The sequence below is a fragment of the Panthera onca genome, chromosome A2, assembly GCF_046562875.1.
Source record: "Panthera onca isolate mPanOnc1 chromosome A2, mPanOnc1 haplotype 2, whole genome shotgun sequence".
Classification (NCBI taxonomy): domain Eukaryota; kingdom Metazoa; phylum Chordata; class Mammalia; order Carnivora; family Felidae; genus Panthera; species Panthera onca.
In genome coordinates, this window is record NC_138340.1 from 115,314,470 (window position 1) to 115,342,225 (window position 27,756).

At 40.7% G+C, this 27,756-nt stretch overlaps 1 protein-coding gene across 1 annotated transcript; it reads left to right on the forward strand.

Annotated features, from left to right (window-relative positions):
- The first annotated feature begins 897 nt into the window (after window positions 1-897).
- Window positions 898-27,122, forward strand: GPNMB (glycoprotein nmb). Its single transcript, XM_060632710.3, has 11 exons — window positions 898-1,099; window positions 9,041-9,193; window positions 10,087-10,230; window positions 12,614-12,778; window positions 14,979-15,137; window positions 15,440-15,751; window positions 19,247-19,345; window positions 20,114-20,216; window positions 21,524-21,738; window positions 25,214-25,307; window positions 25,753-27,122. Exons 1-11 carry the CDS (start codon window positions 1,027-1,029, stop codon window positions 25,904-25,906), a joined length of 1,671 nt encoding a protein of 556 aa, XP_060488693.2. The 5' UTR covers window positions 898-1,026; the 3' UTR covers window positions 25,907-27,122.
- The last annotated feature ends 634 nt before the right edge of the window (window positions 27,123-27,756 follow it).

Below are 27,756 nucleotides of genomic sequence, written 5' to 3' on the forward strand. Positions count from 1 at the left end.
CCAGGCGCCCCTGGGCTTCAGTTTCTATTCCTTGTTAGCACAGGCGAAACATAAGCTAATACCCTGAATTTTACCCGCACCCCCACTGGGATTTTTATATGTACTGAAGATGGTCATGTGGACGTGACCTAGACAAACATCACATGTAGTCAAGTGTTCATGTTGCCACATTTTCTGCACACTCTATAACCAAACACGATTTGCTTATGTAAAACTCGTGTTCCAGGCAAGAGTGTTTTTTCACTCAGTGCCTGTTCTCTGTAACATGAAATACACAGTATGTTTTATGCAGTTGGCCTTGCGTGGTATGACACAGGAACGCTTGGAGAGCAGTTACCAGAAATGATGCAGGTTTTTCCAAACGCTGTATGGAATTCCACAGATCTCCTAAAATGGGCTCATAAGTACATTTTTCAGCAACTGGCAGCCTGTGCAGCTGTTTCCAGCACCTTCTGGTGCAACATATGCTATTATCCATATATGTCATCCCCAATTTCAAGTGATGGAAGAGATAACTCCCCCACTTGTGTCTCCTCTTGGGAAGGGAATGTACAAGCACTGGGAAGAGCTGGTCATCTGAAGCACAGCTAAAGAAGCGCAATTGTGACATGGCCACGTGCGCTGTGGGTGAATGACTCAGTAAAGGAACCGCATCAAGTTGACAATGAGGTTGGAGATTGAAATTTTGTTTGATGAAGGATATTAAAGTAGGGTCCATAGGAAAGGAAGTCCGTTTAACTAGAAACGTGGAATCACAACATTGAAACGGTGCACATCTGAAAAGAGAGAATAGATGCTAAGAGTGAGTGAGTCAGAAGCACATGAGTTGTAAGAGCTTGAACTCCAGAGACCAGATCAGGCAAGACTGCTTAATACCATCACATGATCTGCCCTGAGGCACCCTGTATTTAATTAAAATAAGGAGTGGGGCGCAGCAGAGGCCAGAAGAGCACTGTTGTTCTTAGCGGGTGGAGCCAAGGGAGTTAAAAGTTAAACCTTGATTGCCTGGGTCTGTGAGAATTCAGCATGGAATGTTTCTCCTGTTTCCTGGGGTTGCTGCTGCTGCTGGCTGCAAGATTGCCTCTTGATGCTGCCAAACGTGAGTAACTGAGTTTCTGTGTTTAACCCGTTCTTTGTCAACTAAAAGGATGGATTGCCTGAAGTATTGTTACCTAAGCCAGAAGGGGACTTCCTGAATCTCCTCAGGAAACTTTCGTGCTCATTCATGTCTTCTGGAAACACTTGGGAATGTTGAAACCACAGCAAAATGTCTCCAGCTCCAGCTTTTGCTTCCGGCTCTTGGAAAGTAATAGCCACGCAGACCCTCTCTTAAGGAGCTTTTTTTTTTCCATTGCACTGGCCACCTCCTCTTGCCACACTCAGGGATCAGGGAGCGTGGAGGTGTGAGGGGAACAGTCTCTGGCCTGAGAACAAAGCAATGGCTCCCACGAAATTTGGTCTAGTTTCTATCCAGTAGCGTAGTCAGCTCAAATGAAATGAGGCCTAAAATCTAGATCTGCTCACTAATCATCCCAGCCCAGAAGCCGTTGCTAGTCTTGTTGAGATTTTTTCACAGACCTGCAGGAGCTCCTTTTCGAGTGAGGTTACTAAGAGAAGAGCCGAAGCCCTGGGTCTCAATTCTAGTCCCACGTTAGAGGTTAGAGATTTTCTAACCATGCTGAGAGGCTCGGATTGATGAAACCAGAATCTTTGGAGATGGGCTTGGAGCCTCCTTGCTTAAAAAGCTCCTCTTGTAATTGGAATGCAAAGCCAGGGTTTCAGTTCCCTGCACTTGTGTGTGGCCCACTTGTCTGTCCAGGGGATAGGTGGCTGTGGTGGCCCCCCACGCTCCTGCAGGTAGTTTGCAGTGGGAGAGGGAAGGTCTCCCAGAAGGTCCACCCCACCTCACTGCAACAGAATAGGGACATTCAGTGATGAACAGTCCGGGGGTCCTTAGGCACCTGGGTGTCTCTGCTTGACAGCTCAGACCCTGGAGCCTGCTTCTGATTCTGTGTCTCCCTCTCTCGCTACCCCTCCCGCACTTGCGCTCGCGCGCGAACTCTCTCTCAAAAATAAACATTAAAAAAAAAAAACCAAAAAAAAAAACCACTTTAAAAGTCCAGGGGTCCTGATTGTGTCAGACCATTCCATGGGGTTTACAGGGTGGGGGGAGGATGGTAGGCATAGGGAAGGGGCCAGTGTCTACCTCGTGCCCGTGTGTAGCCACTCTGCAGCTATTGCACTTACATCACTCAAGTACTCATCCCCACAACCACCACCGAGGAGCAGATGGTCCTCTCCCTATTCCACAGGTGTGGGAACCAAGAGCCCAGGTTTTTGCACCCGCTGGGCCCACTTGTGTGTGAGCAGGATCCTGGACACATGGGCTAGGCGCCCACACAAACCCTCTTTTCTCTCCCCTTCCTCCTTGTGGAGGGAAAAGTCCTTTAATTAGGTTGTCCTTGCAGGGTGGGATCCCAGCAGGAATGCTGAGTCTAGAGAGAGGAAGAGGGGGAGCTGCTGGTACCCGTGGAGTGCAGGCGAGGTTCCCCAAGACTGGAGAGGCTCAGGAAGGGGTGAGGCTGAGAAGGGGCTGCTGGGGGCCACAGGGCCCCCCAGGTGAGGGTGAGGGGTAGGAGCAGAGTGGCCAGAGGCACAGTCCATTTTCCTAGTGGCTGAGCTCTCAGGCTTGGGCTGTGCTGGTCCCCAGAGACACCAGCCCTGCCATTTCTTGTGACTGGGTCGGGGAAGAGGCACTCTGTCGTTGATGAGGGAGTCCAGACCAAGGATTTCACAGGGTGCCGAGGCTGGGAGGCTGGCACTGTGATGATCGTGTTTCCTAGACATGGAGCCTAGCCACAAAGAAGGCAAGTAACTTGCCCCAGGCTACACAGCAATTAAGAGGAAGAAAGCTCAAGCCAACCTTGGTCCTTCCTGCTGTTGGACAGACTTGGGTTCCCTACCAGCTGTGGGACTGGGCCACAAGTGACTTAGCACCATTGAGCTTTCATTCCCTCATTTGAAAAATTGGGTAATGGGGTTCTTGTGACATTAGCTAACAGAAGGTGCTTGGGGTAGGAGTCCTACAAGGTAGCAATTGTATTACCTCAATGTAGCTCCCAGGACAGAATTCCCTAGAGTCTGCAGTCGTAGGAGATAGAGGGACAGAGAAGTTGACAGTCAATGGAGACCTGTGCCTAATTCTAGCCTTCTTTCCATCAGTGCTAATTTGTTCTGCTCAGTGAAACAGATTAGCCTGATCTTAAATATTGGCTGTGGGTTTGAGAAGAGTCCCAACTTATTAAGCAAAATGTAACAAAACCTGTCATTCCTGTCTTCACCTTGCCCTAGACTAAATATTCTGTCCAGAAAAAAATAAGGATGGGTAGAATTTATCATTGTATCAAACACCACGGGATTCCTTGCCCCTGGTAAAAAGGAGGCAAGAGTAGGTATCAATAAAGTTAACAGCCAACCTGGCCACCACCTGTCTGCTGGTACACACAGCAGAGGTTCTAGAGTGGAGACAGAAAAGCCACAGGGGTGCTGCGTGGGATCCATTTCCCTTCACTTCTAGCCCTGCCCTCCCCCCCCCCCACACACCTCTTTTTTTCTTTTAAAACCTGCTTACTGTTAAGTATGTCTTATTTTAATTTTTTTTTTAATGTTTATTTTTGAGAGACAGAGTGTGAGCAGGGGAGGGGCAGAGAGAGAGGGAGACACAGAATCTGAAGCAGGCTCCAGGTTCTGAGCTATCAGCACAGAGCCCAACGCAGGGCTTGAATTCACAAACCATGAGTTCATGATCTGAGCCGAAGTTGGACACTTAACTGACTGAGCCACCCAGGTGCCCCGAGTGTCTTATTTTTTTTTTTAATTTTTTTAATGTTTATTTATTTTTGAAAGAGACAGAGCAAGAGCAGGAGAGGGGTAGAGGGAGAGGGAGACACAGCATCTGAGGCAGGCTCCAGACTCTGAGCTGTCAGCACAGAGCCCAATGCAGGGCTTGAACTCACAAACCATGAGATCATGACCTAAGTTGAAGTCGGATGCTTAACCATCTGAGCCACCCAGGTGCCCAAGTGTGTCTTATTTTTAATTTCACCTCTTGAGGTCCTTGTAAAGTCACATGCAGTTTTAAGAAATAATGCAAAGAGATTCCCCTATACACTTTATCCCATTTATCCCAATGGTAATATCTTGCAAAATGATTATACAGTATCACAGGCAGGGTATTGATACTGATACAGTCAAAATACCAAACTGTTCCAACACCACAAGGGGCCTTCATACCCTTTTAAACCTACAACCCTTTCCTACCCCACCTCCTGCTCTGGTAACTGCTAATTCATTCTCCATTTTTATAATTTTGTTACTTCAAAGATGTTATATAAAGGGAATCATTACAGTATGTAATGTGAGGGTATTGGGTTTTTTTACTCAACATAATTTACTGAAGCTGTTGCATGTATCAGTAGCTCTTTTTTATCACTGGGTAGTGGTCCACAGTATAGGATATGCCACAGTTTAAACATTCTCCCATTGTGGGACATCTGGATTGTTCCAGTTTGAGCCACTATGAAGAAAGCTGCTACGAACATTCATGTACAGGTTTTTGTGTGATGATAAGTTTCCATTTCTTTGAGACAAATACCCAAGAGTACAATTGCTTGGTTGCATGTTAATTGCATGTTTAGTTTTACAAGGAACTGCCAAACTGTTATCCAGAGTGGCTGTACCATTTTATGTTCCCACCAGCAATGTATGAGTGATCTGCTGTCTTTAACCCATGCCTACGTTTGGTATGTTACCATTTTTTATTTAGTCATTTGGATAGGTGTATAGTAACATCCCATTGTGTTTTTAATGCACATTTCCCTACCGTTTAATGATACTGGACACGGTTTCATGTGTTTCTTCTGTCATCTGTACATTCTCTTCAGTGTAATATTTGTTCAGGTCTTTTATCCATTTTTAAATTAGATTGTTTTTTAATGTTGAGTTTGGGGAATTCTTTATATATTCTAGATATCGGTCCTTTATTGGAAATGTGGTTTGCAAATATTCTCTCCTAGTTTGTAATTTGACTTTTCATTTTCTTCACATGATATTTCACAGAGCAAAAGTTTTTCATTTTAATGAGGCCTAACTTATCTCTTTTTTTCTTTTATGGATCATGTTTTTAATGTCAAGTCAAAGAATTCTTGCCTAGTGTAGAGACTGAAAATTTCTCCTATGCTTTTCACTTTTTCAGAGCACCATTCATTGAAAAGGCTGTCTTTCGAAACTCCATTGGGTTGTTTTTGCATCTCTGTCAAAAATCAGTAGGGTGTATTTGAGTTGGTCTATTTCTACATTCTCCATTCTGTTCCATGGACTTGTGTATCTATTCTCTGTCACTCTTTTAAGTTTGTATTTTTCCTTCACTGCTGACATTTAAAATCAGAGGAGAAACCCATGTTTTGATTATGTTTCCGGAAACGCTGGCTTTCTCTCTGGATCTGAGGAAGAGGAAGACTCTTTGGAGCATTGAGAGAAATAGGTCCTGGGAATCAAAAGATGTGAATCTTCATTTCCACTCCATGAAAGGTGACCTGAGTGAATCCTGTCACTTCTCTAGGCCTGAATTTCTTCATCTATAAACTGAAGTGATTTGAACTAATGTTAATTCTTTCCACATTGAGTATTATAGTACTCCATGACTCAATTCAAATGAATATCCACTTATAAACATTGATTGATAAACCTGCCTTCACCTAGTATCTGTTTCCAAATAAAAACAATCTCACAGAATCACAAGACATTTGGGTTTTGTCTTACTTGTTTTTTCTCTGATTTGGAGGTCTTGAGAAGAACTGGCCTGAGGTTACACAGCCTGTTTAATAACAAAATCAAGACTAGAAACCAAGTTTCATAACATTCACCCATTGTGAGACATCTGGATTGTTCAGTATTCATTTCAATATTCTTTTCCATTCCATCCGCCTCCCTTATAAGATGGAAACAACAGGCTGTTCCCTCCACCTACCAAAAAGGAGAAATAAAAGACAGAGGTTAGTGGCATCCATTCAAAATGGCTTCTCTTAGCACCTACCAAATACCACACCTTCTGAAAGTTCTCTTTCAGTATTTAAGAGAAGACGGGATTTCTAGTCCAGATGACACAAGACCGTATGAATTGATGAGAGGAGAATTTAAGCCAGTGTATGATTAGGGGCTGGCTGTGAGTTATAGACAATGAAGCTTTTGGTTGTGAATAACAAAATACTAAAAGGGTTTGAGCAAGATATATGTTACCTCAACCAGTACAGATGCAGGCAAGGCTAGATAGATAAAGAGCTCAACAGCATCAAGAACTCTTTTTGCATCCTCAGTGTATTGGCTGCTTCAGATCTGTGCCCTCATGATTAAGTATGGCTGTCACAGCTCTGGGCCTCACATTATATTACCAACTCCCAGATCACTTCTGATGTGAACAAAAATGGAGGCTGTTCATTTTATTTTATTTTATTTTATTTTATTTTATTTTATTTTATTTATTATGAAGGAGGAAAACCTTTCCCAGAAGCCCTCAGAAGACTTCCTCTTAGCTCTGAATGGCCAGGTTCTAATCACCTGCTCCTGCCCATACTGTAAAGAAAGCTAGGAAAGTGAACCTTTGGAATTTTGAACTGTTAGAATAGAAGCTCTGTAACAAGGGGGGGAGGACAAGCAGGGGTGCAGGCTGGAATGGCTGGTAGGTAGGCAACCAACAAATCTGCTACAATCCTCAAAGAAAGGAGAGACCACGTGAACCCTGGAATTGTCAGGCAAGGCCAAAAGACCAACTCAAGATGAGAAAGAATTTCAAAAGAATTAGAATTTTGTAAAGCCTGGAACAACCACACAAAAGGATATAGCTAATAAGTCAGAAGAAGAGATAAACTCAAAAAATAACCTCATAATAATAAAAAAAAAAAAAAGGAACAAGGAACAGATAGGACAAATGGAAAAAGAACAAGATGGTAGATTTAAATCCCACAATATCAATAATTACATTAAATGTAAAATGACCTAAACACACTGAAGATTAAAAAAAAAAAAACCCAATATGTTGTCTATAAGAAACCCACTTCAAATATAAAAACATAAATCAGTTAAAAATAAAAGGGTAGGGGGCACCTGGGTGGCTCAGTCGATTAAGCATCTGACTTCAGCTCAGGTCATGATCTCACAGTTGTGTGAGTTCGAGCCCCGCATCGGTTTTGCACTGACAATGCAGAGCCTGCTTGAGGTTCTCTCTCTCTCTCCCTCTCTCTCTCTGCCCCTCCCCTCTTTCCCTCTCTCAAAAATAAACTTTTAAAAATCTTATAAAAAAATAAAAGGATGGAGAAAGATGTACCAGTTAATCACTAAACATTACTATCAAAGAGTTCTTCAGACAAGGAATATTACCAGACATAAAGGGCAATTCCTACTGGTAAGAGGATCAATTCATGAAAAAGACTGCACAATTCTAAACCAAGCTTCAAAATACATTCAGCAGGGGTGCCTCGGTGGCTTAGTCAGCTGAGCATCTGACTCTTGATTTTGGCTCAGGTCATGAGATCGAGCCCTGCATCAGGCTCTGTGCTGGGCATTGAGCCTGCTTAAGATTCTCCCTTCTCTCTCTGCTCATTCTGTCTCTCTCTCTCAAAAATAATAAATAAGCAAAAAGTGATAGAACTGAAGAAATTGGCAAATCCCATAATTATAGTTGAAGATTTCAACAATCCTCTCTGAGTAATTGAAATAACAAGTGGACAGAAAATCAGTAGGAACATAGAAGTCTCAAAAAGCATTATCAGTGTGCCTGTGTGCTCATTCTGTTAAGCGTCTGACTTTGGCTCAGGTCATGCTCCCATGGTTTCTGGGTTTGAGCCCCGCATCGGGCTGTGTGCTGACGGCTCAGGCCTGGAGCCGGTTTCACATTTTCTGTGTCTCTCTCTGCCCCTCCCCCACTTGTGTGCGGTTCCTCTCTCTGTCAAATAAATAAATAAACATTTTTTAAAAAGCTTAAGCATTGTCAACCAGCTCTTAACGTAAATGATATTTAAAAACCAACAACCGTAGGGGCACCTGGGTGGCTGAGTCATTTGGGCATCAGACTTCGGTTCAGGTCGTGATCTCACGGTTTGTGAGTTCGAGCCCCATGTCAGGCTCTGTGCTGACAGCTCAGAGCCTGGAGCCTGCTTTGAATTCTGTGCCTTCTTCTCTCTCTGCTCCTCCCCTGCTCATGTTCTCTCTCCCTCTGAAAAATAAAGATGAAAAACAAAAAACAAAACCCCCAACAACTGTAGATTACACATTACATATGGAACATTCACTAAGTCAGACCATATACTGAGCCGTAAAAAAATTAGATCGCTCAACAGTGGGCTCTCCAGTACTGGTATGCATCTCTTGAAAACCTGGAGGCATTCCTCATCCTGGCATTCTTTTAGCCAAGAGAACATTTATCATTGGCAGCAGTGTTTTCCTAATTATATTGTATCAAATCCAATATTCAGAGACTATGTACTGAGAAACCAAATAATGGCTAAGAAATACTAATTTTCAAAAATTTTCCTTTGAATTTTACTCATTTAAACTTCAGAAAGAGGACCTGATTAGTTTTATTTAAGCTATTTCCAGTAGAAATTAAAAAACAAAAACAAAAAACAGGAGTGCTCGGGTGTCTCAGTTGGTTAAGCATCCAACTTCGGCTCAGGTCATGATCTCACAGTTCATGAGTTTGAGCCCCACATAGGGCTCTCTGCTGTCAGCTCAGAGACTGCCTCAGATCCTCTGTCCCCCTCTCTCTTTACCCCTCCCTGCTCACTCTCTCTCTCTCCCTCTCTCTCTCAAAAATACATATTAAAAAAATTTTTTAATACAAAAATAACTTCTATTTGTTTGACATATTGGAAATATCAAGTATTACTTTCCAAGCTTATGAAATGAAAAATTGCTTTATTTTAAGGTAAGTACTAAATGAAGAATGAAATAGACAAAATAATTTGTTTTTCAAATATTGATATAGGATTTCATGATGTGCTGAGCAATGAAAGAACTTCTGGTTATATGAGGGAGTACAACCAACTCAATGGTTGGTCTTCAGATGAAAATGAGTGGAATGAAAAACTGTATCCAGTGTGGAAAAGGGGAGACTCGAGGTGGAAAAACTCCTGGAAAGGTAAATCAGAAGATTCAAGGCAAACAACTATCATTTCCTATCTAAGTCAGTCTCATAGATTGTAGACTTGGAGATCCCATGGCTTGTGTTGCTTCCATGAACTACAGTACTCTAGTAAGTGGGAGGAACCTGAATTTAGCAATCTTTATCTGAACATGATCACTTTCTAAGTCACACACAAAAAAGTTTAATCGCCTCAGAAACTGGTAAGTTTGTAGTTCTTGGAAGATTTTGGAGAGCAAGCAGGTTTAGCCTCAAATCTATTTACCTAATATGGGAATGGTCCTCTTCAGAAGATCAGAGACTCTGGAGTAGTTTTGACCATCTCAAAAGTGTGGTTTATCAGAAAGTGAGTATCTTGCCATTTGCATGAAAGAATGAGTCCTTCTGAGTTTAAAAAATACAAACCTTTAAAACTTGTTTTTGTATAATCAAACAGGTTTTTTTTTTTTATTTTAAGTAAAGGTTCTTTCTATGCTTAGATAATTCTTTAATTGGTTTGACTTTTTTTTTTTTTTTTTGTCTTCTAGAATGTTGTGCTCTGAAAGCAAAAGTTAGGAATCCAGAAAATAATTGATTGTAAAGAGGCATAAAGATGGGAGGGTGCCTGCTGACTCAGTAGAGCACAGGACCCTTGATCACAAGAGTCACAAGTTCACAAGGTCACAAGTTCAAGCCCCACACTGGGTGTGGTCCTTATTTTAAAAAAAAAGACAAATATAAAATAAAATAAAATAAAATAAAATAAAATAAAATAAAATAAAATAAAATAAAATAAAATCAAGGCATAAGGATGCTCTGGTCCTTATTAGTGGATTTAACTCTTCTTTGTTTACTTATCAGTGAAAGGAAAAAGGTGCTTGATCATTAAGCTGCACTTTTTTATGTCCTAGGTGGCCACGTGCAGGCTATTCTGACCAGTGATTCACCAGCACTTGTGGGCTCTACTATAACGTTTGTGGTAAACCTGGTATTCCCCAGATGCCAAACGGAAGATGTCAGTGGCAACATAGTTTATGAGAAGAACTGCAGAAATGGTAAGGAATGTTACTCATGCCACAGGAACAGGCTAGTTCTCCTATTGGAGACCTACCTCATAAACCTAAAGGCTCACAGGTACCTCTGTACGTGCAAGATGCTATTATCTCATGTCACCCCCTACTCAAATTGGGTAACAGGGAGGGGTTCCCACATCAACATTAGCCAAACCCACTTGAGCAAACAAACTAATGGCTTTCTGCCTCCTGGAACTTTCTTCAAAAGTTACATTATCACGCTCAGCCTTCTCTTAGTGTCTAGTTGATTAGCCAGAAAATACATTGTTGATTCTCAGATTTTGGTTTGATTACTTGGAATTCTTTTGGCTACTCAGAGAATAGCCAGTTTGACAGATGTTTACTGATGAGATTAATTTCTGCTCACAAGTATCACTTATGCAAATGTGTGGCTAACACAAATGCTCAGATGTGTATATTTTGGTTTTGCTTTGCTCTTAAAGCAGGTCAGCTCTTTGTACATGTTAAAGAGTGCAAATGAACACAAACGCATCAAGGGAAATTATCTTGAGAACTGCACAGTCTCAAAAACTCTGAGCTAATTACTGAGACTCTTTGATCATTGACAAGACTGTTAAATGCACTTATGATCTGATTTATTTATTTATTTATTTATTTATTTATTTATTTATTTATTTTGAAAGAGGGAGCTTGTGTGAGTGCAGGGGTAGGGGAGAGGGACAGAAGGAGAGAGAGAATTCCAAGCAGGCTCTGTGCTGACAGCATGGAGCCAGTTGCAGGACTCAATCCCACAACCCTGGGATCATGACCTGAGCCAAAACCAAGAGTTGGACGCTTAACTGACTGAGCCACCCAGGCGCCCCATGATCTGATTTTATTACTTACAACTTCTAATAGATTGTCAGTGTGTTCATTCCTTATTATCATCTTCCTATTAGGAATTGTACATTAGATTCTGTACAAAAAGGGTTTGATATTTTTAAACTGTTAAGTGCTTAATATTTTGTAGTAATTTTTCTCTTTTCTAAAAAAGCTGATTTATATGAATATTTCAAATGACAATCTATCTCTCTGAGCATTTTTATATAAAGGAGTCTCAGTGACTTATGAAAATGTTTATATAATATCTATTACCATGAAAAAGAACTAGGGGATGGGGCGCCTGGGTGGGTCAGTCGATTAAGTGTCCGACTTCGGCTCAGGTCATGATCGCAGGGTCCGTGAGTTTAAGCCTCGCATCAGGCTCTGTGCCGACAGCTCAGCTTCAGATTCTGTGTCTCCCTCTCTGTCTGCCCCACTCTCGCTTGTGCTCTGTCTCTCAAAAAAAATGAAGAGATGTTAAAAAAAAATTTTTTTTTAAAGGAACTAGGGATCTTTGAGGAAAATACTAATTCCAGGTCGAGGACAGGGAAAGTACCAGGTGAGCCTGCCCCAAAGTGCAGAAATGCTCAAGGACCAATGGAGACACATCACAAGGACACAAGAGCTAGCTTGAAGGGACTCTCACTAGCTATTTGGGACAATTTAAGAATTAAAAAACAATAATAGATTAATAAATAAAAAGTTTCTTCAAAAATGTCAGTGACATAAAAAACCAAGAGGGTGAGGAAACTATTCTAGGTGAAAAGATATTTACCATAACCTGTTTAAAATGAAATATGTTGGGACACCTGCCTGGTTCAGTCAGTAGAGCATGCAACTTTTGATCCTGAGTTCAAGCCCCACATTGGGTATAGAGCTTACTTTTAGAAAGAAAAGAAGAAATATATCATATATACAAAAAAGTTGAAATCAGGGTATACTGAGTACACAAATACCTTCTACCTAGACTCAACAATTGTAACTTTTTTCCATATTTACTTCTATTTTTTTTTTCTGATCATTTGAAGAGACAAAATAGCCACATGCTGTATGTGACCCTTGATTAGACTTTAGTAGGAGTTTAATGATACTGAGGTTATGTAGGAGAATGTCCTTATTTTTAGGAGAAGCATGCCAAAATCTTTAAAAGTAGAGAGTCATTTGATGCCAAATGACTCAGGAAAGAAAAAAAGAAGAAGCTACAGAAAGCAGTACCAACATAAAAAGATAAAGAAAGCATCCTTCCGTTTGGTTTGAATACAGTTGTGATTCAGAGAACCAATATTAAAAATAAATATATTGTGATATCTCTAGATTGAACCTTTCTAAATAATTGCTTTAGATGAAACTTTTACTAAAATGTAACCTATCTGCAGGAAACAGGCATACATATGCACCACCAGATGAATTCTGAATTTTAGGGTTTTAGTTGTCCAACTGTATTTATATTTATGAAAAATAGGAAAAGATGTTTAATTCAGTGATGAGCATTGAGCATTCTGAGCCCACATGACAAGCCTGGCTTGTGTCTTTCTCTGTTTAGATACTGGTCCATCTTCTGACCAGTATGTTTACAACTGGACGGAGGAGGTTGACTCGGGAAATGGTAACAGCCCAGGCCATCATAACGTGTTCCCTGACGGAAAGCCTTTCCCTCACCACCCCGGATGGAAGAGATGGAATTTTGTCTACGTCTTTCACACACTTGGTTGGACTTTTTACAAAACTCCCTTATCTGCTTCTTTACTTTCCCTTAAAAATTTCCTTTTTTTTCTTTTCTTATTCCATAATCAAGAATTCTAACACTAAGAGTTTCACAACAGTTACTTTGTTAACTTTTCTTAGCTGGGGTGGAGGGTATGGAATAAAAATAAAATCTTGTTTAGCCTTAGCAAATCTTTGGGACACTATAGAATTGAAAGATGGAAAAAAACAAATTCAGCTTTCTTTTTTAAAATAAAACTACTCAATTTATTTCTGTCTAAAACAGCAATATGAAAAAAATATTAGTATTTCTTTGAATGGCACACAGATGGGCATTTGATTTTTTCTTTTTTTTTTTTTTTGTCAAGAGAATTTTTAAGAAGGAAATTTATGCTCTTTATAGGAAATTTGGAAAATACAGAAAAGTACAAATGAAAAATGCAAAGTATATAATTAACACCAGATGTTACCACTGTTAACACAATGGTGGGTTTTTTTTTTTTTTGCTAGTATTTCTTAAGATTATACTGTATACACATTTTTGTTGAGTATCATGAGCATTTGGCTATTATTAAAATTATGTACATTATTTTAACGACTGCATAATATTCCATTGTGTAAAAATAATATAATCTAACTACTATTCTTCTTTGACATAGTCTACCTTCTTTTTTTTTTAAGCACAAATGTTATCCACTTTTGTTTTATTATTGTTGAAATGATTGTTTTTAGGAGGAGCAAATTTAGGTTATAATTAGCAAAACCACTAAGTTCTTAGTTAAAAACATCACCAGGTCCCACCTCGCTCTGACGTACAAAGACTGCTACCAACCGTACAGGCTCTAAACTTCTAAATGTTTTGTCTTCATAAATTAGAGAAAGTTTCTTTGTCCAATTAACTCATTTATAAATCAAAACAAATATTAACAATGCACATCAGTTTAATGAAGTACAAAATATAGATCAAATATTATGCCCATCTAGTTAAATCAGGGGATTGAAGGCTGGCTTTGTTTCACTGTCTTCACGGCCCTGGCAGTCAACTCACCAAATGTCATCATTTCTTTGACTTTACCATTTGCATGGAGTCGTGTATGCTCACTAACACTCCATTCTCTTCTTAGCCCAGTTAACATCCATTAATTTAGCTAGTTAGTATGTCTTTATTAAAAATCAGCTTTCAGCCCAGAAATTGCCATTTTTCTAACAAGACTTTTGAATTTCCATATTCTGATGTCTCTGAGTTAACTGGTAATCTCCTTCAACTACCAAGTGCTTCTGTGGTCTTTCAATGCCCAGGGTAACATTTTCCTCACGTATAACTAACTCCCCAAGAGATACCTTCTTCCCCTACAACCTCCAACAGAACTACCCCTGCATTTCAAGATAAAGGGGATCCCACATCACATCTCCCTGAGAAGATTAGTGTATTTTTCTGATACCTTTGACCATGTGATAAATATGGTCCTTAGTCATCCCCACAAGCATCCATCTTACCATCTCTGTTGTTCCAATCACACATCTATGCTGGGTGCCTCAATGGGATTAGAAAAACATCCCTGAATCCTGAAGGACAGAAATTACCTTCACTAGCTAGCCAGTGGTAGTTAGATTGATGTGAAGGCTGGAGAAAGAAAAAGAGTGAGTCAGGAGTGTCCTAGGAATGTGTTTATAGAACCACTGCATTATTTTTTATACTCTTTTTAATCACTTACTGACTGCATTTTTATACATGAATACTATTAGAAAGTGGAAGATTCTAGTCCCCTAAAAAAAAAAAAAGCTGCTCAATAATAGAGCTGAAATAGTAATATTGTTACAACAATAAGGTAGATTTTTGGATAATTTGTTTTAACTCCCTTGGACACTTTTCTATGAGAAACATATGTATTTCAAGTGCCTGATCACTTATAAAAACTTTTTTATTTGTAAACTAAGGACTAACTGTATTATCCCACCAAACAGCTCTTTTCATTTTGACCAACTACATACAATTATATTTATTTAGTTGTGGGTTTGTTATAGAAGGTTTTACATGAAATAAGCACTATCTTCCTTTCTGAACCAGTTAGGACCACATCCCCATCCTGTTTTTCTTTTTCCAGAGCACTCTCTAAGTGGCAGTCACAAGTCGTTAAGAAACAACAACTTCCTAAAATGATCATGTAATGTGCCAATAACTAAAAATTTCCATCTTTTCAAAGGTCAGTATTTCCAGAAGTTAGGACGGGGTTCAGCAAGAGTTTCTGTAAACACAGCCAATGTGCCACTTGGCCCTCAACTTATGGAAGTAACTGTTTATAGAAGACACCGACGGGCATATGTTCCTATTGCAAAAGTGAAAGATGTGTACGTGGTAACAGGTGAGTCGTGTGAACTCTAACTGATGGTGAAGCACTTAGTTCTGGTGACTAGTTGGTTAAGAAAGAGTTAGAGCAAGTGTTCTGGGTTAGGTTGTGATTCATATAGGTTCCTTCCCAGACTTATCTATTATATTGTACCCCATCTATGATTCCAGAATAACTTGGGAAAACTTGTGTAGGAAAAGGGAAAATGATGCTGAATTATCCCTAATTTTAATTTTTTAACCTGAAAACATTATTGAAGTCATCCACTTAAAATCAAGCAATCATGTGTTCTTTCTATTTTGGGGTATATTTTTTAGATCACATTCCTGTGTTTGTGACTATGTACCAGAAGAATGATCGAAATTTATCTGATGAAACCTTCCTCAGGGACCTCCCCATTATGTTCACTGTCCTGATTCATGACCCCAGTCACTTCCTCAATGAGTCGGCCATTTACTACAAGTGGAACTTCGGGGATAATACTGGTCTGTTTGTTTCCAACAATCCAACTTTGAATCATACATATGTGCTCAATGGAACCTTTAACCTTAACCTCACTGTGCAAGCTGCGGTGCCTGGACCCTGTCCTTCACCTTCACCCAAACCTCCAAAACCCACCTCTTTTCTACGTAAGTGTTTCCAGGTGATCTTTGAGTGGGGGGAGGGGGGTTCCTTAACACCTAAGAAACACACACACACACACACACACACACACACACACACACACACAAGAACATAGGTTACATAATTACATCACTAGCTTAAAGGATTGTGTAGAAACTCTGCAGTGATGCCATTCTGTACCTGTTATTCTTTAACTGCTTTATCACCATTTTAAGCTGTTAGAATAGAGAAAACAGGAGAGCATGTTTAAAGTCATTTTGCAAGTAGAATTTCATGACTTGTGTGCAGTTCTTTGAACTTCCTAATTTGTACTGGTCCTCGTTATGTGTAGAGATGCTTTCCCGGTCTGGCCCATCACATTTCTGTTACTCTCCCATTTTTTCTAGCTATGAAAGGACACCTTGTCCCCTTATAAACATTCAGGCCATCCCCACTTCCAATCTCCTCCCTGCCCTGCCCACATCCACCTAGTGTCCCATGAAACACAGCCATGCTTGAAAGTAGTTTCCAAATGGCCCAAGAAAGAATGTACCTTGAGAGTATTTCTCAGTGAGCAAGCTGGACAGACTCCAGACATAAAAATTGTTCTGGATATAAGGCATAATTAATTAAATCCCACGCTCTACTGATAGTATATAAGGACATTCAGGAAGTTGTTAAGAGTCTACTTTGGAAAGTGTTAGCTTGCATCTGATGCCCCATCCTACCCTACATTATTACATCTTAGCATAACTTTATCAGGGGAATGGTAATAGACTGGCATCCCCCTCACTGGTCACAAGAGGGCGCCATCCCCAAGCCCAGAGGAAATACTCCATCACGGCGTCTAGACTTGTTGCAATTCTTTTTTTTTTTTTTTAACCAAATAATAAGCGTTATAATAGTGTGTTATTAATAAAATGAAATCTTGTTAAGTCTCTGGCCTAGCTAAATCAAGACAATACAAGTCATTACTGATTTTGATTCATTCTTCTTTGAAACGTTTTAAATTACAAAATTAATGCATGCTCCTTAATAAAAATTCAAGCAATAGAGAAGTCTAGAATAAAAGTGAAAGTCCCTATTCACATTCTCCTCCCAAGCATTAAACCTTGTTAATAGTTGAGAGCGTTTCTTTCCAGATCTTTCTCTATGCATCACGAACATATTCTATAAATATACATAGGTGTTGTTGGTTTGATTTTTATGTAAATGAGCTCATGCTATATATATGGTTCTGTAATTTGCTTTTCTGCACTTAACAAACATCATAGATCTCGTTCCCTTGTCAGTTCATATAAATATAATTCACTTTATTCAATGGCTACATAGTATTTCGTTGTAGGTATAAATACAGTATGTAAGTACATAGGGTGTATAAATGTATAATTTATTTAACCATTCTCTTATTGACACTTGATTAGGTTAATCCTAATTCCAGTTACAAATATAACTGCACTGAACAAATCTAATCATATAGCTTCATTCTGGTATTTCTGTAAGAATATCTTTTTCTATAATTATTGACGATCTTCTTTATAAGTAAGGAGACCAGGTATAAAATTCAAAATAAATTGTAGATGCCTGTAATTTTAGAACTGTCCAGAAATTCCTAAATGGTAAAGGATGTAATGTTAGTTTATTTAACATTCATTTTTTTAAGTTGCATTTTTATTAAGCTGTTTTTCTTAGAATATATTTATATCATACAGCATTTATTTAAAAAAATATGTTTTAAGTCACTGAAAGGGTATTTCAAATTTTTGTTATTATTTCCATAGGTTGGATCACTAGATATAAGGTAGTAACCTTATGAGTTAGTTACATTTTATAGTAAAGGGAAGCTTCACTATAAAGCCTGGCTTTATCTAATTGGTCCTTTAATTATGCCTTGATTTTACAGATACATGGATATAGACTTGACCTTATAGATATGTCTACAAAATTCCATATGCGTTTTTACAAGCATTCTACCAAAGGTAGAATCCTTAACTTTTGTCATTTGGGCGTTTTTTAAAAGAAGTTTTATTTTAAAAGATGGCAGGGTCATGATTCCATGTTCTAACTTGATAATTTCTGCCTGTTAAGGGGTCCAGCCATCTTTAATACCCAACACAAAAGAAATCTCTTGCTGTGTCTCTTTTCCAAAGTGTGTGCCATGCAGCAGTTGTTTCCAGAGAAGCTCTGGGAATCACTCAGAGAAGGCCCTCTGAACAAAGGAGAGTCACAGGGCACATCCATCTACCCACTAAAGGCTCAGAGGAGCCCTCGAGAAATCTCCCAACCAGCTTCATACCCACATGTCACTACGTTAGGGTGCAACTCGTCTGAAGTTCTGATGCCCTTCCCACCCCCCAACTAGGTTCACTTTCATGCCTTTTGAAATTTTCATTATCCTATTTTCCTTCCAGTCTTTTTATTTTAGTAAAGGAATACCAACACCATAATTAGAGCTTTTAAAATTGCGACTAATAGAGCATTAAATTCTTTGCCTTAATCATGTTCGACAAGTCATTTTCTTTTTTCAATGTTTATTTATTTTTTTTGAGAGAGTGTGTGTGTGCACAAGCAGGGGATGGGGCAGAGAGAGAGGGAGAGAGAATCCCAGGCAGGCTGCACACACAGCACAGAGCCCAATTCAGGGCTCAATCTCACGACTGTGAAATCATGATGTGAGCCGAAATCAAGAGTCACCTGCTTAACTGATTGAGCCACACAGGTGCCCCTGGGTTATTTTCAAAGTGTCTGGTGTTCATTCCTTTCCTTCCCCACACCTCAGCCCATCAATTGCTACAAGACTTTTAGAATGTAAGCTTTGGAGCTATGAAACACCCAAACAGGAAAAGAACTACCTTTCTCTTTGTTGCTTGCTTCTTAATCTCTTTTGCACCAAACTTCCCATCTGTAATTATGTATCTATATATGGTATAGCATATCTACATCTAAATAGATGTATGGAGACACAGCTTGGGACAAGGAAACATATTTATTAAGGACTTCCTATATGGCAAGCATAGTTCAACCTCAGTGGATCAGGAGGTGTTGTTCCTATTTTATAGATGAGGAAATTGAAGTAAGGACAAGTTAAATGATGTGCCCATGGTCTCAAACAGCCAAAACCAAGAGACCTGAAGTCGAGCCCAGAATACCTGCCTCAAAAATTAAACTGTGCTTTTATCGATTACGGCCTGCTTGATTTAATCATGATTGCTGTATCACACATTTTAATATGGCTTCTACCTTTCATTTGATTCCTGTGTTTCAAGAAGATACAGGATTTGGTTTACTTATATAAATTAATAATTATAATGCCTCAAAGCTTTCACATCTACATGAGCCATTACATGGTTCAAATTTCTGCAGTGATTTGATAGTATAGAACTCTTGATGTTTTTCTAAAGGGCAGGTAGATGTTTAAATTTTTGGTTGTCATGTACCTGTTTATATTTTTGGTTATTATGAATTATGTACGTCTTTTACATTCTCAGCAACTAATCTAAAATCTTATTCCAACTCTCCAGCATCAGCTAATGACAACCCTCTGGAGCTGAGGGAGAATCCAGATGAAATGTGCCAGATTTACAGATACGGTTACTTTAAAGCCACCATCACAATTGTAGGTAAGAGCAGCAGGGGGAAGGATGTTAGAATCTACCTTGGGCCACCCTCCTGCTCTGCTGAGTCTGGAGAGATGGGGGCAGGGGCACCCACTCTGTTCAAGGTGACATCACATGTGCCCAGGCAAAGACTCTACTAGTGTCTAGATTCCCACCTGTGTCCCTGGCCTTCCTTAGACATTCTGGTGGAAATGAGCCCAGCATAAGGCCCACATGCTAAGGAGCCTGATCCCCACACTGTGGAGTCCAGAAATTTGAATGAAGGTGCTTTGAAGAAAGGGCAGTAGCAAGTTTCCAAACATCCACTTTGTTCCTCTAGCTGATTTCACAAAGTCAAACTTCTCGTGTGTAAGAAAGGGCCACCAGAGATGGCTGTGCACCATGGGCACTGCCCACAGGTACCCCACAGAGAAGACAGGTGGGGGCTGAAGCCCAAGTTGTGCACGTGGGGCTGAGAGAAGGTGGCCAAGGCCTGAGCCTGAGCACTACATCTTCCCAGGAGGTAGCTTTTTCTGAAATTCTTGCCCAGAAGGAGTGCTGCCTTCTGACACATCCACAGACTCCAGAAATGAAGAGCTGGGTTGGAACGAAGAACAGTTCAGTTCAGTTCAGTTCAAGCTATGGGGTAGATTCCTAGGTCTGGTGTGCTTCTGGTACGGGGAGAAGGCTGTGTCTCCTCCATTTTGTGTGGCTTTCTGGTTTATTAGGTAACAGTTTGGTTTGGCATCTGTTGTATTTTGATTTGTTTTTCTCTGGGGGCTGTTTTGTTAGAGGGAATTCTAGAGGTTAACATCGTCCGGATGACAGATGTTCTGATGCCCGTGCCACAGCCTGACAACTCCCTGATGGATTTTGTCGTGACCTGCCAAGGAACGTGAGTACATGTCAGCCAGAGGAGCGGGTCAAGGCCTGAGCAAAGGCCTTAACGCCGTCTCCCCTTCCAAGTTGATTTAGATTCCTGATTTATCAGTCAGCCACGACAAGGAAGGGCCCTATGAGGCGCTCTGACGTGCACAGTTTTGCTCGAGTTAAGCAATGCTCATTACCTTTAACTGTTGATGAAATTAAATAATAATGATTGATTGAATACTTAACTGTGTTCTTAACATCTTATATCTGTTTTCATATTGAATCCTTACCCAATCCCGAGTCTCCTCATTTTACAGATGGGCCCACTGTGGCACACGGTGCCCCGAGATGGTGGGTACCTGCAGAGCATGGTTCATAGGCTGGGACCTGGCTCGGAACCCAGCTCTTAGGTCCCTGAGGCCCCTCTGAGTGGTGGGAAACCAGTGTGGAATGGCCATGTCCTAGTGATAATTAATAAGAAGGGACAGATAAGAAGCTTGGGAGAGGGGAGGGATGAGGATGACAGAAAATTGGGAAAAACCTAACGGAGGAATGAAGCCAGCTGAGAAGAGTGCTTGTCCTCCATGCCACCCATGCCTCACCAGCCCCAGCATCAGAGCATGGTCTCTGCTTCCGGGAGGGCCACTCACGGGTGACACAGTGGCTAAGACAGTAATGCATGGCCACTTTGCCTCAATGGTCGTCAAACCTCACTTATTCAAGTCCCAGATCCACCTCTGCTTGTGTGACCCGGGGCCAGTCTCTCCCCTTCCTGAGCTGGTTTGTCACCTGCTACACTAGGCTAATCTTACTTTCTTTGTCAGGTCATTGAAAGGAATAGGCAAGGTCATGTCACACATCTGCAGCTCTGTGCCTTGCACGTAGTAAATACTGCATAAATAGTTCCTGTTGCTGTCACTGTTGTACCTCTGCAGGGACCCAGGCAGGGCCAGCTCTGGCATTTAATAATATATTTGCCGAACACCTAAGCTGTCTGTATCTGCAGGCATTCTAGGAAGCTCAGATGTGGAAGAATGACTTGGACTTCACACAGTTTCCAACAGCCCCTTGCCTTGGGGGTCATGATTTCTTTCTCCTCCACCCCCAGGGCCACACCTTTCTGAGGATACAGGGGAAGGAGTAGCTCACACCCAGGCTTTTTAGGAATAAATTATATGTGACAATTTGACATCATATAGTTTGATATTCTTATATTGTATGCAAGAATAAAATAATAAAGTGAAATTCAGTTTTATAGATGCGTAATGATTGTGATTGTCCCTTCTAAACTGATATGACATCTCTCTCCCTTGGTGCCATTTGTACCCTCAGAATCCCCACAGAGGTCTGTACCATAGTTTCTGACCCGACCTGCCAGCTCGCCCACAGCACAGTGTGCGACCCTGTGGATGTGGACGTGGCTGGTATGTGCTTGCTGACCGTGAGAAGAGCCTTCACTGGGTCTGGGACATACTGTGTGAACCTCACCCTGGGTGATGATACCAGTTTGGCCCTTACGAGCACCCTCGTCTCTGTCCCTGCAAGAGGTAAGTTTTGTTTTATGTTGTATGAACATTTCATACTGTAGGTACAGTGTGTGTCTCATAATAAAGCCATTCAAGTCTTTGTTGTCACTGTTTGATATTCAGTGCAAAAATCATTGAACTATCGTTAATGTGGATTTCAGAACTGGCATTAAAGTCCAACAGCAAATCTACTTAGGGCAGGGATGAGAGAGAGAGAGAGAGAGAGAGAGAACGAGAGAGAGACCCAATGAAATAATGACCAAAGGAAAATCGTTTGATGAAAAAAATCAGCTGTGATCATGGACCAGTAATAATGGGATACGATCACTGCATGTTCAAAGAGATTTATGTTTCAAGGGAAAAGTGTAAAGCCCAACATCAAAAAATAACAATGTTCTTCAATTAAACTATAAAAGGGGGAGACTTGTGTCATGTTTTCATTAGAATCCACCTCGGCAAAGACATGAAGCCAAGAAGAAAAATGAGAAACCAAGTGGACTCCTGGCTCCTTTCTAACTTGCCATATGTCTCCTCTTTCCCTTCCCAAATTCTAGCAAGCATTACAGCGTGACAGTGACAAACCAACCTACGTAGTCCTCACACGTTCACCAGCAAATCTCCTCTCCTCTCTGCCCCCTACTGCCTGGAGAGCTAAAATGGTAGCAGAGTGGACTAAAGGATTTCTTTGAGAGATGTTCATTTACTGGTGGCTTCTAATTTTCCCCAACCACAAATTAGAACTCCACCTGGTGAGCCCAACTGAATTTCACTTGTAATCGACTTTGTTAAAAGATACTGCTTTATCTCCTAGAAGAAATGCTTTGTGGTGGAATGGAAAGAGAGATTAAATTGTGTACACATTACAGCACTTACTTTGCTCCTTAATTTGAATCTTGCCAGGTACAATCTAATGACTAACTCACAAAGAACTCCTTTGGGGGGGCGCCTGGCTGGTTCAGTTGGTTGAGCGTCCAACTCTTGGTTTTGGCTCAGGTCATATCCCAGGGTTGTGGGATTGAGCACTGCATCAGGCTCCATGCTGGGCGTTGAGCCTGCTTGGGATTCTCTCTCTCTCCCTTTGCCCCTCCCCACACCTCACACGTGCTCGTTCGCTCTCTCTTAAAAACAAAAACAAAAAACCAGACAAACAAACAAAACAACTCATTTGGATCTGGAGCCTATCTCATAAGGTAAAATGTACTGAAATATATATTTACTCATTAACCATATAAAAGGCAGCTTTAACTTCCTTGAAAGAAGAGCTTAAGTAGTCATACATATAATTATTTGTATGAGAGCTTACAGTTGGTGAGATCTAAGGTATAGATTTAAAAAAAAAAACAAGGATACAAAGGTACCCTGCTTCCTCCAGGACTAGATGCACTGGGACCGGGGTGGAGAGCGGGGAGGGCAGGGAAGAAGGAGGCATGCTGGAGGCCCTGGACCTGAGTGAGCCCCTGTCTTCAAAACTATTGCCTCCAGGAGCTGCCACAGTTACTCCTCTTGTGCTGCTGCGGGGTTTTTTTAGAACAACGTTTTAGGGTCATAACCTATTCTATGAAGCTTTCTCAGTGCTGGCAAACCCCTGTTCTCTTATCTGGATTAGATGTTTAGATGTTTGCTTTCCTTTAATTCTCCTTGCAGTGAGTGATAACTTTAGGTGACCTGAGCCATTTTCAAAATCTACATAAAGGAAGCTCAGAAAGAGAGCCTTTAATCCAGTGGGGATTGTAACTTGATGGCTTGGGTTTCAAAGTTGGAATTTCAGAAATATCCTTGTTCAAAGGCAAACCCATATACTTTGAGCAGAAATGACTTTTATTCATTGATCCCATGAACATTTGTGAAGCACCTGCAATTCTTTCAACAAATATTCATTGAGCATCTACTCTGTGTCCAACAGAGATCTAGGCAGGAGATACACAGTTCCAGACGAGTGAGGGAACCAGATGAAGAAGATTCCCGCTTTTGTGGGCAGAAAGGGCCAACAAATAAGATGACATTGTGAAGAGGGGTGCCTGGGTGGCTCAGTTGGTTAAGCGTCTGACTTCAGCTCGGGTCATGATTTCACAGTTTATGAGATCAAGGCCAGCATTGGGCTCTGTGCTGACCTGCTTCGGATCCTCTGTTCCCCTGTGTCTCGGCCCCTCCCCCATTCTCTCTCTCTCTCTCTCTCTCTCTCTCTCTCTCTCAAAAATAAATAAACATTAAAAGAAGAAGAAGAAGAAGAAGAAGAAGAAGAAGGAGAGGATGGAGAGGAAGAAGAAGAAGGAGGGGGAGGAGGAGGAGGAGGAGGAGGAGGAGGAGGAGGAGGAGGAGAAGGAGAAGGAGAAGGAGAAGGAGAAGGAGAAGGAGAAGGAGAAGGAGAAGGAGAAGGAGAAGGAGAAGAAGACACTGTGAAGAACATAAAACCAGGCGGGGACATGGAGAGTAATAAGTATGGGAGAGAAAGGGGTCAAGGTCAGCTCTCTAGATTGGAGGTCAGGGAAAGTCCTGCCCACCCAGCAGCATCTGCTTGGTGAAGGGCCTCCTTTGAACTGAAACCTGAATTTCAAGAGTGGGCAGCCCATTTAGATCATTGTAGACCAGTGGTAGGGCTTGGGTCTTATTCTGTGTGTGAGGGTAGCCACCGGCAAGTTTGAAGCGTGATCTGATTGATGCTTTTAAAGATCATTCTGACTGCTGAGTGAAGCAAGGATCCCTGGAAGGTAAAAGTGGAAGCAGGTACACAAGAGGTCCTCTTGGGGAGAAGGCTGGTGGCTGGGACTGCAGTGGTGGCTGAGGAGATGGAAGAAAAATAGATAAACCCCAATCATACTTTAGTGGTAGTGATGAGACTAGTTAATTTGCCAGTTTCCAGGAATACAGAGAGTACATAACCCCTGTTTTGTGGCTCTTATAATCTAGTGGGAGAGAAACATGGGTAAAGCAGTAATTGCAACACAATGTGATCGAGGCAGAGGAAGAGAGGCAGGTAGAGGAGTGACACAGCCAGGTGTCGTGACCCAGTGCCCTCATGAATGTCTGGAAGGCACCCTGAGGGGTGAACACTTGAGAGGAGCCAGGGGAAGGACAGTCTTAGCAGAGGGCATGGGGATTTGTAAGAGCACGGGGAGGATAGGCAACTCCCAGGATTTTTAGAGCCGCTGGAAAGGAGGTGGTGGGAGATGAGGCCTGAGGAGTGGCCAGGAGGGGCATGGAGCCCTTCACCTCGTGGGTGCTGCAGGGTCAGCTGAGACCTGAGCAGGTGTCTCCAGGACATGACATCTCTCTTCGGAGCCCTTTAACACCGTGTTCCAGACATGCTAACTCATTCTCTAAATGGAAGATAACCTGACCCAAAGACTATGTATTATTTAATGGAAAAGATTACTGAAAGCCCAGAGGGAGCCATGTATCTTCTGATAGCCACTTTCTTCATTTATTTAATTGCATTATGAGTAGCATGTCCTCTAGGTGGAAGATGTCACTAATACTGTCTTGCTTCTGTTTTAAGACCCAGCTTCCCCTTTAAGAATGGCAAATGGTGCCCTGGTCTCCGTTGGCTGCTTGGCCATATTCGTCACTGCGATCACCCTTTTGGTGTACAAGTAAGTTGCTGCTTTTAACACTTTAAGTTCCCATAGTATATTGTCAAAACTTCTGCATATTTCTGCATAAATGGGCCATTTTCCCTATTTTTTGCTTTTAAACATTCTGTGTAGGTGAGGAAAATCTTCCATTGAATGATGAATACCAAACTAGATTATTAATTTTTCTATGGTTTATTTTTAATCCTCAAAATGCTACCAGACATGAGTAACTACAAAATTGTGTCAGCTTAATGTTTAACATATAATCACAAATTATAGTAGGCAGGCATATTTCTTGCATGAAGAAGGGAAAATAACTATACTTTCATAAGACATCAGTGTTTTAAAAGCTGTGGATTCGGTTAAATGGAATTAACCCTTTTACACTTGGCATGTAAGATTGTAGAAAGTAACAGTTCCAGCTGGAGATCTATTTTTAATCTGTCTAACATGTTGTTTTCAGAAAACGCAAGGGATACAAACTGATAGAAAACAGTACTGGGATCGTAGTCAAAGGCAATGGCCTCAGTGTTTCCCTCAACCGTGCAAAGGCCATGTTCCGCCCTGGAAACCAGGAAAAAGATCCACTGCTCAGTCACCAACCAGGAATTCTTTAACTCTTCAGCTTTATTTCTGACCAACAGCTTACTCCAGTGCCATTTATGTGAGCTGTGCCAGAATCGATGACTATTAACTTTTTTCCCTAAAAATTATTATTAGAATATATATTGTGGCTTAGGGAGGTCCAAAGGTTTTTTGGGGTTTCGTTTTGTCTTGTTTGTTTGTTTGTTTGTTTGTTTTCTATGGGCTAAATGACATTTTAGAGAAGTAGAGAGGAATTATACTGCGCACAACCTCAGCCATGTTACAGAACTGATAAAACCAGTTAGCAGTGCTTTTTTTTCATTATGATGTATGTTTCAGTTATAATGTGTTAGGTGATTAGTGGGATAGATACACTCCAAAGAATAGGGGGAGAAGATACTATTCATTAGAGTCTTGCCTAGGTTCACTGGAAGGAGAGGCTGGACACTTTCTAGCTATCCGTATAACCAAATGCATAACTCCAATGTATTCCTGTCCTTAAGATCATGTTCCAACCTAACTGAATTCTACTTCAATGAACATGCATGAGCTCCCAGCAAAACAGTAACAAGCCAAACATGCTTCTTATACTAAAAAATGTGTATATACTAATCTCATAAATAGGTGTGAATATTTTTGTGACAACCTACCTTGCCCAGGTGTGTAAAGGAATGGTATTCACCCAAGGGGTGCCTGGGTGGCTCAGTCGGTTAAGTGTCCGACTTTGGCTCAGGTCATGATCTCACGGTTCATGGGTTCGAGCCCCACGTCAGGCTCTGTGCCGACAGCTCAGAGCCTGGAGGCTGCTTCAGCTTCTGTGTCTCCCTCTCTCTCTCTCTCTGCCCCTCCCCCACTCATGCTCTGTTTCTGTCTCAAAAATAAATAAACATTTAAAAAAAGTTAAAAAAAAAAAAAAAAGGAATGGTATTCACCCATTTATTCCATGGAAATTTATTTAGCACTTTCTGTGTATCAGGCATGTTGCTAGGTACCCGGCCCTGCACTCAGAGTGTTTACATTCTTGTGTATATATCTGGATTTCTGTACACTCTGGTGCATGTATTTGAAATTATACATTATGATTTTCCAAAAAGGAGGCCCATGCTTTTCCTATTGGTTTTCCTATTTAAATGATATAGTAACTTGATCAGTAAGGGTTTTACCTCCATTTGTAACTAAAACTACCATATGTCAGACAAGGCATTCTTTTTCTCTCCTTCCTGAAAAATAAAGTGTGAAAAGAAATAAGATCTTAGAATTGTAATTATTTTTCCAATTTGTTGTTTGCCTTTCTATTGCATTATAGTTTTGACACATAAAAAGCTGTTTAATGCTGCCCCATGGAGTACTGATAATTTCATAAGTATTTTATATTTAAAAATATATAGAGTATGTTAAACTTCAATAAATTTAATATATAAATGTATATAATCAGATAAATCAAAAAAAAAAAGATTTTCTGTAATTGTTCTGGATTCTTTAAACAGTATTAAATTAAAAGTAAAGGCAAGGAAAGGGAGAGGGGAAAATGGGTGATGGGCATTGAGGAGGGCACTTGTTGGGATGAGCACTGGGTGTTGTATGTAAGCAATGAATTATGGGAATCTACCCCCAAAACCAAGAGCACACTGTATACACTGTATGTTAGCCAACTTGACAATAAATTGTATATAAATAAATAAATAAATAAATAAATAAATAAATAAAGGCAAGAGGATAGTTCTAGGTCACAGATCAGCAAACTTTTTCTGTAATGGGCTAGGGAACAAATATCTTAGGCTTCATGGGCCATATAGTTTCTGTTGTAACTACTCAGTTCTGTTCTTGCAGCACAAAAGCGATCATAGATGTAAATGAAAGAGCATGCTGTGTTCCCGTGAAA